General features: G+C 38.2%; 2 protein-coding genes and 1 long non-coding RNA gene across 3 annotated transcripts; all 3 read left to right on the forward strand.

The window, feature by feature from the left end:
- The first annotated feature begins 3,199 nt into the window (after positions 1-3,199).
- Positions 3,200-8,320, forward strand: LOC124353438 (zinc finger protein 551-like). Its single transcript, XM_046803277.1, has 4 exons — positions 3,200-3,405; positions 5,084-5,322; positions 6,043-7,903; positions 7,972-8,320. The coding sequence occupies exons 1-4, from the start codon at positions 3,200-3,202 to the stop codon at positions 8,318-8,320; spliced, it is 2,655 nt and encodes an 884-aa protein (XP_046659233.1).
- Positions 8,321-8,783: 463 nt separating this feature from the next.
- LOC124356114 lies at positions 8,784-11,695 on the forward strand. Its single transcript, XR_006921807.1, has 2 exons — positions 8,784-10,821; positions 11,500-11,695. It is a non-coding gene; the product is annotated as an uncharacterized LOC124356114 (long non-coding RNA).
- Positions 11,696-12,878: 1,183 nt separating this feature from the next.
- LOC124356113 (zinc finger X-chromosomal protein-like) lies at positions 12,879-16,134 on the forward strand. The gene is made up of 2 exons (XM_046807268.1): positions 12,879-13,465; positions 15,454-16,134. Exons 1-2 carry the CDS (start codon positions 13,379-13,381, stop codon positions 15,670-15,672), a joined length of 306 nt encoding a protein of 101 aa, XP_046663224.1. The 5' UTR covers positions 12,879-13,378; the 3' UTR covers positions 15,673-16,134.
- The last annotated feature ends 139 nt before the right edge of the window (positions 16,135-16,273 follow it).

Consider the following 16,273-nt stretch of genomic DNA (forward strand, 5'->3'; position numbering starts at 1 on the left):
GAAAGACCAGTTTCAATATTTGATGGTGTAGGAACAACTGAAGGACCTAGTTTCGTGTGTTACTCAATATTAGTACTGTTCCCAGGTATCAAGAGTAATGCGAAAGACCCAGTTTTCAATATTTGGTGGTTGTAAGAACAAAACTGAAGTATAGTTCGTGATACTCAATATTAGTACTGTTCCCTGGTATCAAGAGTAAATGAGAAAAAGACCAGTTTCAATATTTGATGGTGTAGGAACAACTGAAGGACCTAGTTCGTGTTACTTAATATCAGTACTGTTCCCAGGTATCAAGAGTAATGAGAAAAGGCCAGTTTCAATATTTGATGGTGTAGGAACAACGGATAGGACATAGTTCGTGTTACTTAATATCAGTACTGTTACCCAGGTATCAAGAGTAATGAGAAAAACCAGTTTCAATATTTGATGGTGTAGGAACAACTGAAGGACCTAGTTCGTGTTACTCAATATTAGTACTGTTCCCAGGTCTCAAGAGCAACGAGAAAGGCCAGTTTCAATATTTGATGGTTGTAGGAAACAACTGGAAGGACCTAGTTCGTGTTACTCAATATCAGTACTGTTCCCAGGTATCAAGAGTAATTATAAAGGCCATTTTCAATATTTGCTTGTGTAGGAACAAATGAAAGATCGAGATCTAGTTACTCAATATCAGTACTGTTTCCAGATCTCAAAAAAGGCCAGTTTCAATATTTGATTGTGTAGGAACAACTGAAGGACCTAGCTCGTGTACTCAATCTTAGTACTGTTCCCAGGTATCAAGAGTAATGAGAAAGACCAGTTTCAATATTTGATGGTGCTTAGGAAAAACTGAAGGACCTAGTTCGTGTTACTCAATGTCAGTACTGTTCCCAGGTATCAAGAGTAATGAGAAAGGCCAGTTTCAATATTTGATGGTTTAGGAACAACTGAAGGACCTAGTTCGTGTTACTTAATATCAGTACTGTTCCCAGGTATCAAGAGTAATGAGAAAGGCCAGTTTCAATATTCGATGGTGTAGGAACAACTGAAGGACCTAGTTCGTGTTACTTAATATTCAGTACTGTTCCCAGGTATCAAGAGTAATGAGAAAGACCAGTTTCAATATTTGATGGTGTAGGAACAACTGAAGGACCTAGTTCGTGTTACTCAATATCAGTACTGTTCCCAGGTATCAAGAGTAATGAGAAAGACCAGTTTCAATATTTGATGGTGTAGGAACAACTGAAGGACCTAGTTCGTGTTACTCAATATTAGTACTGTTCCCAGGTATCAAGAGTAATGAGAAAGACCAGTTTCAATATTTGATGGTGTAGGAACAACTGAAGGACCTAGTTCGTGTTACTCAATATTAGTACTGTTCCCAGGTATCAAGAGTAATGAGAAAGACCAGTTTCAATATTTGATGGTGTAGGAACAACTGAAGGACCTAGTTCGTGTTACTCAATATTAGTACTGTTCCCAGGTATCAAGAGTAATGAGAAAGACCAGTTTCAATATTTGGATTGTGTAGGAACAACTGAAGGACCTAGTTCGTGTTACTCAATATTAGTACTGTTCCCAGGTATCAAGAGTAATGAGAAAGACCAGTTTCAATATTTGATGGTGTAGGAACAACTGAAGGACCTAGTTCGTGTTACTCAATATTAGTACTGTTCCCAGGTATCAAGAGTAATGAGAAAGACCAGTTTCAATATTTGATGGTGTAGGAACAACTGAAGGACCTAGTTCGTGTTACTCAATATTAGTACTGTTCCCAGGTATCAAGAGTAATGCGAAAGACCAGTTTCAATATTTGGTGGTGTAAGAACAACTGAAGGACCTAGTTCGTGTTACTCAATATTAGTACTGTTCCCAGGTATCAAGAGTAATGAGAAAGACCAGTTTCAATATTTGATGGTGTAGGAACAACTGAAGGACCTAGTTCGTGTTACTCAATATTAGTACTGTTCCCAGGTATCAAGAGTAATGAGAAAGACCAGTTTCAATATTTGATGGTGTAGGAACAACTGAAGGACCTAGTTCGTGTTACTCAATATTAGTACTGTTCCCAGGTATCAAGAGTAATGCGAAAGACCAGTTTCAATATTTGGTGGTGTAAGAACAACTGAAGTACCTAGTTCGTGATACTCAATATTAGTACTGTTCCCTGGTATCAAGAGTAATGAGAAAGACCAGTTTCAATATTTGATGGTGTAGGAAGAACTGAAGGACCTAGTTCGTGTTACTCAATGTTAGAACTGTTCCCAGGTATTGAGGGCAGTAAGAAAGGTCAGTTCCAATGTCCTGACTGCGGATCCAGCTACAAGCACAAGTTCAACCTCACCCGCCACCGCGCGTACGAGTGTGGAGTCCAGCCTCGCTTCCAGTGCCCGTTCTGCCCGCACAAGACCAAGCGCAAGGAGAACCTCCAGATCCACGTGCTCTCCAAGCACAACTCTCAGACGCAAGTGCAGATCCCGAAATTGTTTTGACATTTACGTGTTTGAGACGAACTGATGGAATGTGACTCTGTGCTTTATACCTTTTATGAAATCGTATTAAAATATATATTTCAGTTTAAAATGTTTTGTTTATAACTTTCCATTACGATATGAAATGCTTTCCTTCAGAGAGCCGTATTTGAATGGGCTCTTATAACTTCAGTAGATTAACTCAAGGGATGCAATTTGTTATACCTTTCCTGAAGGCAAGAGCGATATAAATAGTGTATTGGTCACTCCACGAAGGAGTGTAAGTATTCAAATAAATAATTGGTGATATCTTGTAGTATTCAGACTGAAGATAATAATATGGAATGTCTGCATACTGAAAGATGCCTAAAAGAAGTAACCTGTGTCTTATTTGTAGAGGAAATTTAACTTTAGTAATTTGAGGTAGTTCATCTCTGGTGCTGTAGATGAAGTATCAAGTTATGTTGGTAACCAAAGTCTTGATTTTTTACTTCACTCAGTTCCCAAATTAAATTTGAAAGCAAACTGTAATCGTACAGACCTTGGAGATATCGCGTGGGGTTCGAAAATCGACTTGTGAAATAGTCACTAGAATGAGACTGGCGTTAATTATTAACACACCCTATCTGAACAGCATTAATTCAATATTGGACCGTTGTTTGAAGAGAAACAGGTGAAAGATGCTTATTATTTTAACACGAAAAGTACTTAACTACCTTCATGACGTTCCAGGTACGTTCCACTACAGCATGGTGCGCACAGCCCAGGGGGAGGTCTATCAGTGCAGCTCTTGCAAACGAACGTATGTCCACAAGAAGAATCTTCTACAACACCAACGTCTCAACTGTGGCAAGGAACCACAGTTCCCTTGTCCACTCTGCCCGTACAGAGCCACTCAGAAAGTGTCACTTAAGAAGCACATGTTGTTTAAACACAACCCTGCGTCCGTCACTGGGTAGTCGGGAGAACATTGTGTGATGTACTAATAAATACATTTCTTCTACCGCCTTTATTAATTTTTACCTTAAATTATATATAACAATAATTTTCAGGAAAATCTTTCATATATAAGTAGATTATAATATGGCGCTTCAAGACTACTTTTGGGGGCAATAAAAATACAAACAAAATGATTTTCTATAATAAAATAAATAGTGTTACAGACAATTTTAAATATAATAATCAATATTTCTTAACTACTAAACCAAAAAGATCTAATCATTTCAAACAGTTTTTCAGAAGTTTAATCTGTTCTTGATTTTTTTTCTCAAAATTAGAGAAAACATCAAGATGTAAAAGAATGTTTTAAGAGCTGTACTCAGCTATACAAGCAATAACTGTATTGCTTTAAAATAACAGTTTAAAGCAAGACAGTTATTTAAGAGGACTCCAGAAGATCAGAGGAAACTGATAAATTAACCACAACATCCTAGATTCTTTTAGAATGTCAGTTGATATCAAGACTCACAACAACTTAGTACATCATTTTAAGTGTATGAAAATTTTAAATCTTTCTTCACAATTATGTAACAGTTTTTTTTTATCTATTATTAGTAAGTGAATGACACTTTTTATTTAATTAATTTTCAACAAACTCTTCATCTTTTAAGGATTTCTTACTAGAGAGAAGAATATACATTCAAATTATATACACTCCGCTAGTTTTACTACAAGACCTTCAAGTCTACATTTAAATCAACATTTTCCACTTCATCTCTACCTGGATAAGAAATTAAACAATTTCGTGAGTTTCCAAGAAAAAATATTATAAAAAATGTACTCAAGTGTCATAGTAATGTGAAAAACCAAATGGAATTTTTTAAATATTTTCTAAAGAAAATTAATAAACCTTGTGGATACACATGTACTACAAATTCAATGAATACATTTTTCCAAGTATTGGTTCTAATTGGCTTCTAACATTCCAAATATTAGAACATTAAAAACTTAATTCTATTTCCAATACAAAATTAAACAGTTTAAAAATGATAAATCATTTTGGTACAAATAATTAGCAAAATCTTTGAGAAATATTGTATACGAGTTTTCAATAAGCAATACATTTAGTCGTAAATAGCATTTATCAAAATAAACTACGAGTTATTACTTTTCTAGACTTTAAGAAAGCCTTACATCTACAACAGTAGATTTTAAAATGTTACTTTTTAAATAGGAAAATTAGGAATTAGAGGTAAACCTTTTGACATCATCATCGGTTATCTTGGTAACGGTTTCTGTAATGCAAAAAAATGGTAACAAAATATCAACAATTAGAAAATTATCTTTGGAGTTCCACAAGGTAGTTATTTAGGTTATAATTTATTTTAATCTACATTAGGATTACAGATTCATATTACAGCTACAGCCTTAATTGTTAAAGGTAATGAATTATTGTAACAATAAACAAACGAGGACTTGACTAAAATTCAAACTTGCCTTCAAGGAAACAAATTAACTTTTAAACAAATTAAGGTTTTATTATAAATATAAATTTATGCTTTAAGTTACTTATGAACATGTTGATAAGCAATTCAAAATCTATTGTGCCATCGTATCTTTGTAAAGAAGAAATATTTGAAAATCTGATAATATTGGAGTGAATGCTTTAATGCTTGGTCAAGTATTAACTCTAGATGTTGCCCAGGGACCGAGAACCACCAGTGCTCTCGGTGCGGCCGACGGTACCAGCACAAGCACAATCTGCTCCAGCACTTGAATGACTACTGCGGTAATATTGGGGTGAAATTTCTCCTGGTTTGGTCGAGTGTTAACTGCAGATGTTGCCCAGGGACCGGGAACCACCAGTGCTCTCGGTGCGGCCGACGGTACCAGCACAAGCACAATCTGCTCCAGCACTTGAATCACTACTGCGGTAAAGGTGCCCAGTTTCCGTGTCCTCTCTGTGACTACCGTGCCACGCAGAAGGGCTCTCTCAAGCGCCACATGGCCTTCAAGCACCCTGGGAACAACGACTCTTTGCTGCTGAAGAAACTCCTTCTTTGATTATCTGATTCAGTTAATCCCGTTCTCTTGGCAATAAAACTAGCTCTACTAGGGTGACAGTGATTGGTTGACCTGGACGATGACTTGATGAATTTATACTATAATTTTAGGTATTGAGTGTAACTGTAACACACACGGTAATATTAACCTAACTTATATTAGTATGTTTTAATCGAATTGTTATTATCTTTCCATGGGGACTTTTGACAATAACTAGGCGCCCACTGGTACATTGCAATATTTGAATCTACAGTAAAGCATTCAGTAGTCTACTCAGCCCATACTTATCATCAAACCATACCCAGTATTATTTATTTGTGACTACGCAGAGGATGTCCAGGCTCATATAGTTTCTTATTCTCCTTGTACAGTTTCTTGATTTATTTCCTCCTGTTTTCTTACGGAATTGTTGAATGTTTTGATTCTCTTCTATCAGAATGTTTTTTTTTGTGCTCCTTTGACCAATTTTGTTCATCCTTGATGGAGTTTTCCTCCATCAATCCTTTCATCAATATTTCGTTTACAAACTAAAAATATTTCGAAAAGGTTTAGAAGTATGCTGACGTGTTTGCCGATGTTTGTTCCCCAGAGGACAGGAAGTACCGGTGTTCCCGGTGTGGCCGCGAGTACAAGCACAAGAGTAATCTCCTGCAGCACGTGAACCGGTACTGCGGTAAAGCTCCACAGTTCCCCTGCCCGTTCTGCAAGTACCGGTGTTCCCGGTGTGGCCGCGAGTACAAGCACAAGAGTAATCTCCTGCAGCACGTGAACCGGTACTGCGGTAAAGCTCCACAGTTCCCCTGCCCGTTCTGCAAGTACCGGTGTTCCCGGTGTGGCCGCGAGTACAAGCACAAGAGTAATCTCCTGCAGCACGTGAACCGGTACTGCGGTAAAGCTCCACAGTTCCCCTGCCCGTTCTGCAAGTACCGGTGTTCCCGGTGTGGCCGCGAGTACAAGCACAAGAGTAATCTCCTGCAGCACGTGAACCGGTACTGCGGTAAAGCTCCACAGTCCCCCTGCCCGTTCTGCAAGTACCGGTGTTCCCGGTGTGGCCGCGATTACAAGCACAAGAGTAATCTCCTGCAGCATGTGAACCAGTACTGCGGTAAAGTACCACAGTTCCCCTGCCCGTTCTGCAAGTACCGGTGTTCCCGGTTTGGCCGCGAGTACAAGCACAAGACTAATCTCCTGCAGCATGTGAACCAGTACTGCGGTAAAGTACCACAGTTCCCCTGCCCGTTCTGCAAGTACCGGTGTTCCCGGTTTGGCCGCGAGTACAAGCACAAGAGTAATCTCCTGCAGCACGTGAACCGGTACTGCGGTAAAGCCTCACAGTTCCCCTGCCCGTTCTGCAAGTACCGGTGTTCCCGGTGTGGCCGCGAGTACAAGCACAAGAGTAATCTCCTGCAGCACGTGAACCGGTACTGCGGTAAAGCCTCACAGTTCCCCTGCCCGTTCTGCAAGTACCGGTGTTCCCGGTGTGGCCGCGAGTACAAGCACAAGAGTAATCTCCTGCAGCACGTGAACCGGTACTGCGGTAAAGCCTCACAGTTCCCCTGCCCGTTCTGCAAGTACCGGTGTTCCCGGTGTGGCCGCGAGTACAAGCACAAGAGTAATCTCCTGCAGCACGTGAACCGGTACTGCGGTAAAGCCTCACAGTTCCCCTGCCCGTTCTGCAAGTACCGGTGTTCCCGGTGTGGCCGCGAGTACAAGCACAAGAGTAATCTCCTGCAGCACGTGAACCGGTACTGCGGTAAAGCCTCACAGTTCCCCTGCCCGTTCTGCAAGTACCGGTGTTCCCGGTGTGGCCGCGAGTACAAGCACAAGAGTAATCACGTGAACCGGTACTGCGGTAAAGCCTCACAGTTCCCCTGCCCGTTCTGCAAGTACCGGTGTTCCCGGTGTGGCCGCGAGTACAAGCACAAGAGTAATCACGTGAACCGGTACTGCGGTAAAGCCTCACAGTTCCCCTGCCCGTTCTGCAAGTACCGGTGTTCCCGGTGTGGCCGCGAGTACAAGCACAAGAGTAATCTCCTGCAGCACGTGAACCGGTACTGCGGTAAAGCCTCACAGTTCCCCTGCCCGTTCTGCAAGTACCGGTGTTCCCGGTGTGGCCGCGAGTACAAGCACAAGAGTAATCTCCTGCAGCACGTGAACCGGTACTGCGGTAAAGCCTCACAGTTCCCCTGCCCGTTCTGCAAGTACCGGTGTTCCCGGTGTGGCCGCGAGTACAAGCACAAGAGTAATCACGTGAACCGGTACTGCGGTAAAGCCTCACAGTTCCCCTGCCCGTTCTGCAAGTACCGGTGTTCCCGGTGTGGCCGCGAGTACAAGCACAAGACTAATCTCCTGCAGCATGTGAACCAGTACTGCGGTAAAGCCTCACAGTTCCCCTGCCCGTTCTGCAAGTACCGGTGTTCCCGGTGTGACCGCGAGTACAAGCAACAAGAGTAATCTCCTGCAGCACGTGAACCGGTACTGCGGTAAAGCCTCACAGTTCCCCTGCCCGTTCTGCAAGTACCGGTGTTTCCCGGTGTGGCCGCGAGTACAAGTACAAGAGTAATCACGTGAACCGGTACTGCGGTAAAGCCTCACAGTTCCCCTGCCCGTTCTGCAAGTACCGGTGTTCCCGGTGTGGCCGCGAGTACAAGCACAAGAGTAATCACGTGAACCGGTACTGCGGTAAAGCCTCACAGTTCCCCTGCCCGTTCTGCAAGTACCGGTGTTCCCGGTATGGCCGCGAGTACAAGCACAAGAGTAATCACGTGAACCGGTACTGCGGTAAAGCCTCACAGTTCCCTGCCCTTTCTGCAAGTACCGGTGTTCCCGGTGTGGCCGCGAGTACAAGCACAAGAGTAATCACGTGAACCGGTACTGCGGTAAAGCCTCACAGTTCCCCTGCCCGTCACGTCCTGCTCAAGCACCGAGGACATCCTGACCAGCTTAGTTGTAAACAATTCACGTTCTGTTCTTATTGCAGTATAAAGTATAGGTTTAATGAAAGTATAATTTTAGTGGGATATTGTTGTAATATGTGCTATCGCTTAGGGTTTATCACACAGTTTCATTGTTGTAATTGGTTTAATTTTTCACATATTTTGGTTTATGTTGTATGTGTTTATTTGTTATGTTCCATTATGAAATTATTGAGTATTGTATATTTATTGTTAATTTTATGTGTTACATTATAGTTCTACTTACTTTAAAAGTAAAATAACCAAATATTTTTATAGTGTAATAAATAATAAAAATTAGTATAATAAAAACACGTTTTATTTTGTCCTTCCAAACTCTTACAGACACTCATTTACACGCTTGATATAAATTCTGCAATTTTTTATGTATTAAACATAAAATCTAAAATATTCATTACAAGACATTATCCTAGAACATGTTCATATGACCAGACTATTTGACAAGAGTAGTCAACCTGTTAATCTTCTATTTATAAATTTGTAATGCAGGTACTGATAGAAGTCATTGGAAGATTGTATTCTGCATATAATAGTCTAACAAACCTGTAGTGTATTGCCGTACGACAATCATGATGTTCAAGTTAAGGATTATAAAGTCATCACGATTTCTGGGACATAGTGAATGCACGCGATATCACATTTAGTCAATTTAACATTTTAAGATTGGCACCTTCAGAACTTTGATTAAGTAAGTCATCTGAAGTTAAATATTCGCCAATCGAAGGTGCAGGTCATGATGTCAAGTATAAATGGATATGATTTAATGTTCTTTTTTCTCTGGGAATGTATATCAACGACATGGTGCTGTTAAACAACTACTTGGAAGATTGATATTGGGAATGAGTGGAGACTAGGATGTATTTTAAACAATGAATAATGATTCATTCATTGAGAACAAAATAATAATCGCTCATCTCAAACATTATTTTTACATTTGGCTATATTGATTAGATTTAAACTTAAAACACTACAGCCGAACATCCAACATTTAAATTTCAAAGAAAAGGTTGTTATATTAGGACATACTTAATATTACATGTTAAACTATTAATATTTTGGACCTACATAAACAAAAGACTGTCTGAAAATTTATTTCTTAATTTATGAACTCGAAAAACAGTATTTCCATAACTTCTTATACTGAACAATAGTTGGTTCGATCTCATGTTACCATCTTTAATATAAAACAAGCGCAAAACTTTATAGATAAACAGGTGCTGTATTAGTAATATGTTTAATTGGTGCTATAATGGAAAGGAACTTTCTATATTTTGATTGCTAAGAATTATTCTTATGAAATGATTATGAAGGCCACGTAATTTATTAATATTATACTTAAAAGTTCCACACCGGCATTGAATCCCTATTGTAATTTTGTTACTATCAGTTTTTGGAGTTCTATACCCTCCGTACGTCTCTGCTTAAAGCTCCTGCTACCTCTTTGGAAAGGTTTTTGTATTGCTGGTTAACGAAGATTGTCTGTTTGCAGGGTTTACATACAATGTGATACGTACTGAGGGCGAACACAAGTTTCAGTGTGACAAATGCCAAAGGGTGTACAGGTACAAGGACAACTTGATCCAGCACTTGCGCCACTACTGTGGGAAGGTTCCCCAGTACGCCTGTATGTTCTGTAGCTACCGCACATTACAAAAAGGGCAACTTCAAGAGACATATCCTGCTTAAGCATGCTGGCTCTGAAGGGAGCCTCTAGACCCAAGGGAAATACGAAACATTACAACCGTTTACAGAAGGGCAGCTTCAAGAGACATATCCTGCTTAAGCATGCTGGCTCTGAAGGGAGCCTCTAGACCCAAGGGAAATACGAAACATTACAACCGTTTACAGAAGGGCAGCTTCAAGAGACATATCCTGCTTAAGCATGCTGGCTCTGAAGGGAGCCTCTAGACCTAAGGGAAATACGAAACATTACAACCGTTTACAAAAGGGCAACTTCAAGAGACACACCCTGCTTAAGCATGCTAGCTCTGAAGGGAGCCTCTAGACCTAAGGGAAATACGAAACATTACAACCGTTTACAAAAGGGCAACTTCAAGAGACATACCCTGCTTAAGCATGCTGGCTCTGAAGGGAGCCTCTAGACCCAAGGGAAATACGAAACATTACAACCGTTTACAAAAGGGCAACTTCAAGAGACACACCCTGCTTAAGCATGCTAGCTCTGAAGGGAGCCTCTAGACCTAAGGGAAATACGAAACATTACAACCGTTTACAAAAGGGCAACTTCAAGAGACACACCCTGCTTAAGCATGCTGGCTCTGAAGGGAGCCTCTAGACCTAAGGGAAATACGAAACACTACAACCGTTTACAAAAGAGCAACTTCAAGAGACACACCCAGTGTTTTTATCGAATAGTACATTAATTTAATTGGGTAAGATATTAACTGACTGAATGTCCAATACACTCAATCATTGTGATTGCGACCATATGAAACTATATCGGGGTATTTAACTGATTGTTACAAGCGGACACTTATGATTTACTTGAATATTCATAGTTTATCACGATGTTTATTGTGAAAAATAATTTACTTAGTATTTTTAATATTTTATGTTTGGTTTGTTACTCTTGAAAGAGTCAAATATGTAATAGACTGTTCTACTTTCTTACTAAAATTTCAGTTCCTGTAATAAACTTATTTTGTTAAATTTTCAGTCTTTCATGAATTATGTGTTAGTAAACCTTCCATATTCTTTTAACTGACAATTTATATGTTAAAAGACAGCTAAATACAAAATTGCATAGCCAAAATAGTGCTTTAACAGTTTTAAATGCTTTAAATCAATAATAAAAATAGTTCTATAAAGTATACGATGCTTATGCTATTGCATCAAAGAACTGTTCTTAAATTTTGTGCATGAAGTTTAGTAACACTGTGTACAATCTATCAGATTGTTTTTCTTCTTTATACAGTTTATATTTACAATTATAGTGTTTATTGTATATTTTAGAGACAAGGCATTTTGTCAACATCTCCAGCGCGCTGACTGCGCTGCAACGTTAGATGAAAAGACTGCATTGACAGAAAGGAGTCACGATATTTGGTCAGTTTCAGGAGCCTTGTTCAAGATGATCCCTGACAATTCGGGTGACCAGTTCCAGTGTTTAGCTTGCACGAGGATCTATCTTCACAAGGGCAACTTGATAGAGCATCAACGCTTTGAGTGTGTGAAGACACCACGGTACATCGAGTGTTCACTGTAGGTGTAAAGATCCTGTGAAATAAAAGTCACACTATTGATAAATTCGTTTTTATAACTATATTTCCTTTTAATTAAAACTATTTAAAGTCCTCCTAACAAAACTGTTCACTTCATAGAAGTGTTTCTTTTGCAAATCATGATTTATAAATACATTGGCACTGTAACAGTCATACAGAACTTGGTTAAATCATTAGTTCCACCTTAATAGACTTTGTTATTTTTAAATTAAATTTTCTTGATATTTTCGATAATGTTGATATGAAGCACTTAAATTAAACACAAAAATCTACAGGATTCCAATGTTCGTGTGGCGTCTACTAAACTTGTATCTAAAGTTTGAGGAAGGTAAATTTAATAAAGCACGGGCAATTTGCACAAATAACTATTTCGTGAACCTGGATTTAAGAGTATAAAAATGCTTATACATGGGGCTTTGATATAAAAAGAACATCCCTATTTTAGAAGTTAGTTTAATTAAGAAATACTGAATAAACACAGAACTACGAATTCAATAAAATATATAGTTTTTTTTAAACGCACCACAAATAATGTTCTAGCGAAAAACGTTTAAGTTCACAGTCAGTCGAGAGAATGTATAAAAACAGGCTCTTCTTGAATATGTAATTTTATTACTCGTTTTTGTATGTTCAAGAAACACCTTTACTGTGGGCAATACACAGTGAATGCAAATTATTCGCCATGTACACTGTAACTAGACAGTTTCAATTAAAATCCATAATAAACTTTATCAATTGGACTACTCCTGTAAATTATTATTCTTCAGATTCGAATACTCGTACCTTTTTGTTTATTAATTAGTTGATTAGAACAGATCATCTTGTTAATACTTTTGCGGTAACCCTGTGTTGCAAATGATAAACAATAACCGTATTTACCAAAACTAAAATTTCCCGATTGTGTGATGTCGTAAAATGTAAGAATATCCTAATCTGTAATCTCGGAATGTTCCAGAATTCCTGTACAACATCCTGGAGGGCCAGGAGGGTAGGAGATTTCAGTGTATGATGTGCTTCAGGACTTACAATTATCTCAAGAATCTCCGACAGCACCAAAGATACGTCTGCGGCAAAGAGCGTCAGTTCGCCTGCATCATATGCGAGCGGAGATTTGCCGAAAAGAACAATTTGACCAAACATCTAAAAAATATACACAGATCTGAAACTATTCCTGTATAAATGTAGTGTATAAAGGTGTTCAAAGAGTCTCTGTTTCATGCCCACGCCTTTTAGTGGTATGCAATTATCACTGTCCGAAAACCATTTCGAGGACTATCGAACTCATATTGCATTTAGAAACCACGCACGTATTAGTATAACGTTGGAGCTGGGTATTATTTAGTAGCAGCAGCGTTTACAGGTTGCCACAACTGAGAAAACGGATTAAGTCAAATCATCAAACCTTATTTACTTTCAGATTACCAGAGCGTTATAAAACACAAGGGCTTGTTATAATTAAGCATTCACAAACTACATATTGTATGTGGATCGTTTTACCAACATACATAAACCCCATGAAATAAATTACAACTAAGGTCTTACCTCTCTCTGTTTATGGTAGAAATTTGCTATTTTCAGATTGAATTTTTTAATACTGTCTCACTATTTTTCACTGTTTTTTTTTTCAGAAGCGGGTGTAAAGAGGGTGTTCTTCCAATGTCCAACATGCAAGAAGAGATATAGTTACCGGTACAACCTCAACAGACACATGAAGTACGAGTGTGGGGACCAGCGCAAGTTCTTCTGTCCACTCTGTCCCTACAAGGCCACGCAGAAGACTACACTGGCGTACCATGTAAGATCAAAACACCCGGAAGTGGCCGTGCCTGACAATCCCTCGCCAGCCTGACAATGAACCTCGCTATCTCAGACAGTTAACTGAAGAATTTTATCAATGGACTGTCAATGCCTAACCATTGAATTTTAACATGTATTTCTATGGCCCTTTTTCTTATCTCTATGATAATATACAAAAGAATGTCAATAAACAATGTGTACTTGCGGGCGAATGCATCGTCTCTTGAAGTATTTCAAATTTTGAATTTGCGAACCAAGATTGGAATGTGCTAAAATTACATCAAGTTTAAAAACTTAAGTCATGGATTAATTATTTATGTATGAAAATAAAAATGAGGCCCCATTTGTACCAACGGGTCAAAAACGTCTTGAAATTGATATTTTGAAACGTTACTATAGACATTTTTAAGAAAAAAAAACTGCATATTAATATAAGGAGTTATTGAATTAAGTAGTGTTTTTACCACTTGTTTATATCCAATATGTAGCCTACAACAAAAACACTTTATCAGACCAATAGAGAACTGGAGAAACTTTTAGCACTCTCGTCCATTGTTTGACAAATTAACATTCTTTCCTATAAAATATTTCTTTGTTGTTAAGATTCTTAATCCCTTCTTTAAACAAAGTGGAAACCTGTTTCTGATTATTAATCCATACAGACAAAGGCTTAGAAGATTAAGTCAATATTCAATACCTAGAGCAAAAATGCTTTCTTTACGAGGACATACAGCTTTTTATTTTACCTGGAATCTTTAACAAACTACCCAATAATCCCAGAAAATGTTCAAATAAAATCGTTTACTGACACAGCTTTGACGGAGCGTCAGTTAAATATGTAGTGTATAATATTTCAGATGTTTTTATTTTGTTAGATGTAAGAAAGTGTTATATAATGTGTAATTTCTCTCCAAAGATGGACATTTAGATTTTTATGTGACGTGATATTCATTGTATTTGTATCTAAACATTTTATATATTCTCTTTGTAATCTATTTATACTACATGCTAATTATTATTAAGATAGTGAGTAACACTTTCCTGTATATATGTATACATCGCATTAGTGTATTTTATTTTCTCTAAACCGATTGTTGTCAATTTCATTAATTTTTACCGATCGCTGTAATAGGATATTTTAAGTGTATAAGGAACCTCTAAACCATTTGTACCGCAGAGGCCTGAAGTGAATACTTCTTATTTAATTTACTAACTTGTACTAGTCTTGGTATTAGTTTAAGTTAGTGGCTGTTTAAAGTTATACAGGTATCCAATTCAACCTGTGTAAGTGAATATCTTTAAACATATTTTTGATTTATTTATAAATAAATAAAGTCCTCGTTTTTACAAGAAAATAATATGCTTATAACTATATAACTTAATATGTCTCATTTAAGTTTTCAAGATGATGGAGTTTCTAAAATATTGAAAGTATTACGAGCAAAATAACATGGCAATGATGATAGTTATAGTCCCATGAGTCTTGTGCAAATAAACATTTATAATGAATCTTCAATTTGATCCTGAGAGAACATGGTCACATGTGAAATCTACCTTTCTTCCGACTGAGCCGGAAGGGATATTTGTTATTATAAAGCTCCCGAGTTGTTTTCGTCAGTTCCGAATCAACCGTTGCTATCTCTTTTCAAATATTTTGGTAATTAATTTTGGTAGCCCTTTTTTATTTTCAGCTCATATTTTTGTACTATATTTCCCTCGAGAAAGGCCTTAGTAACAAGGTGAAACACTATAATTAGACAATAAAAGATCACTAAAGTTTGAACGCGTTTTAATAAAAAGAAGCTATTTGGTGAAGATTAGTGATTATTTCATATTTAGCATTTCGTTTTGCCTTATGGCGGACGTCTGCTCTGAACTATGCTCAGTCTGCTAGCGTAAAGTAGTTGTACAGTTAAACCTTAACGGTCTTTTATAAGTAATGACGAGATAGACTGAAGAATAACTACGTTTCAATTTCCAGGCCAGATGGTGATCGAAGAAAACGGCGCCTGCAAATACCAGTGTCTGTCCTGCAATAAAGTGTACAAGCACAAGTTTATCCTGAACCGGCACCAGAGGTACGAGTGCGGAGACCGCCGCCCCTTCAGGTGCTTCCTGTGTCCTTACAGCGCTAAACAGAAGAAAAGCTTGAAGATCCACCTCCTCACCAAGCACAAGGACGTCACTCTTCCCGTGGAACTGTGAGGAATGATGGGAGACTAGGCCATCCTGGAGTTCGATCCTCTGACACACACCTCTCTCCTTCACCCCGAGGCGACCACATTCTTGAGACCATCTCTTCAGCAAGCTCAACGATGCCTCTCACCACCTACAGTTACAACAATAGACAGTGGAAGATTGAGTAGGGGCTCGTATTTTGTGTCAAAAGCATTTTCTTCATAAAGAACACTTGCGTTATTATATTCCTTTAATTACAATTAGGATATCTCCATGACTATTTCTACACGAAGAAAAGATCCAAATGTGTTAAAAATTTTGGGGACCTGTTATTGATTTGAGAATATTTTCTTATCGAAGATAACTGAATTTTGCTTTTAGTACTATAATATTATATGCATGTAATGACTATATTTGTAATGCGCAAAAGTTTTCTAAATTGCACTTAATTGTTTTTATTAATGTAAATACAAATAACTTAAGTTTGTACATTTTGTCTGCGTTATTCATTTCCACGCTACTCAGTAATTCTGTACACACTACAGTGGATTTATAAGATTAATCTCTTATCGATAGTGATCTTAAGTAAATCGATAGTGCTGGACAGTCGGTAAAAAGAATCTATATA

This window comes from Homalodisca vitripennis, chromosome 2 (genome assembly GCF_021130785.1).
Source record: "Homalodisca vitripennis isolate AUS2020 chromosome 2, UT_GWSS_2.1, whole genome shotgun sequence".
Taxonomy (NCBI): domain Eukaryota; kingdom Metazoa; phylum Arthropoda; class Insecta; order Hemiptera; family Cicadellidae; genus Homalodisca; species Homalodisca vitripennis.

Coding starts and splice junctions, on each gene's coding strand:
- LOC124353438 (XM_046803277.1), top strand. CDS start 3,200: ATGGTGCGCACAGCCCAGGGGGAGGTCTATCAGTGCAGCTCTTGCAAA. Junction 3,406..5,083: donor AACCCTGCGTCCGTCACTGG/GTAGTCGGGAGA, acceptor TATTAACTCTAG/ATGTTGCCCAGGGACCGAGA. Junction 5,323..6,042: donor GCACTTGAATCACTACTGCG/GTAAAGGTGCCC, acceptor TTTGTTCCCCAG/AGGACAGGAAGTACCGGTGT.
- LOC124356113 (XM_046807268.1), top strand. CDS start 13,379: ATGAAGTACGAGTGTGGGGACCAGCGCAAGTTCTTCTGTCCACTCTGT. Junction 13,466..15,453: donor AGACTACACTGGCGTACCAT/GTAAGATCAAAA, acceptor TTTCCAGGCCAG/ATGGTGATCGAAGAAAACGG.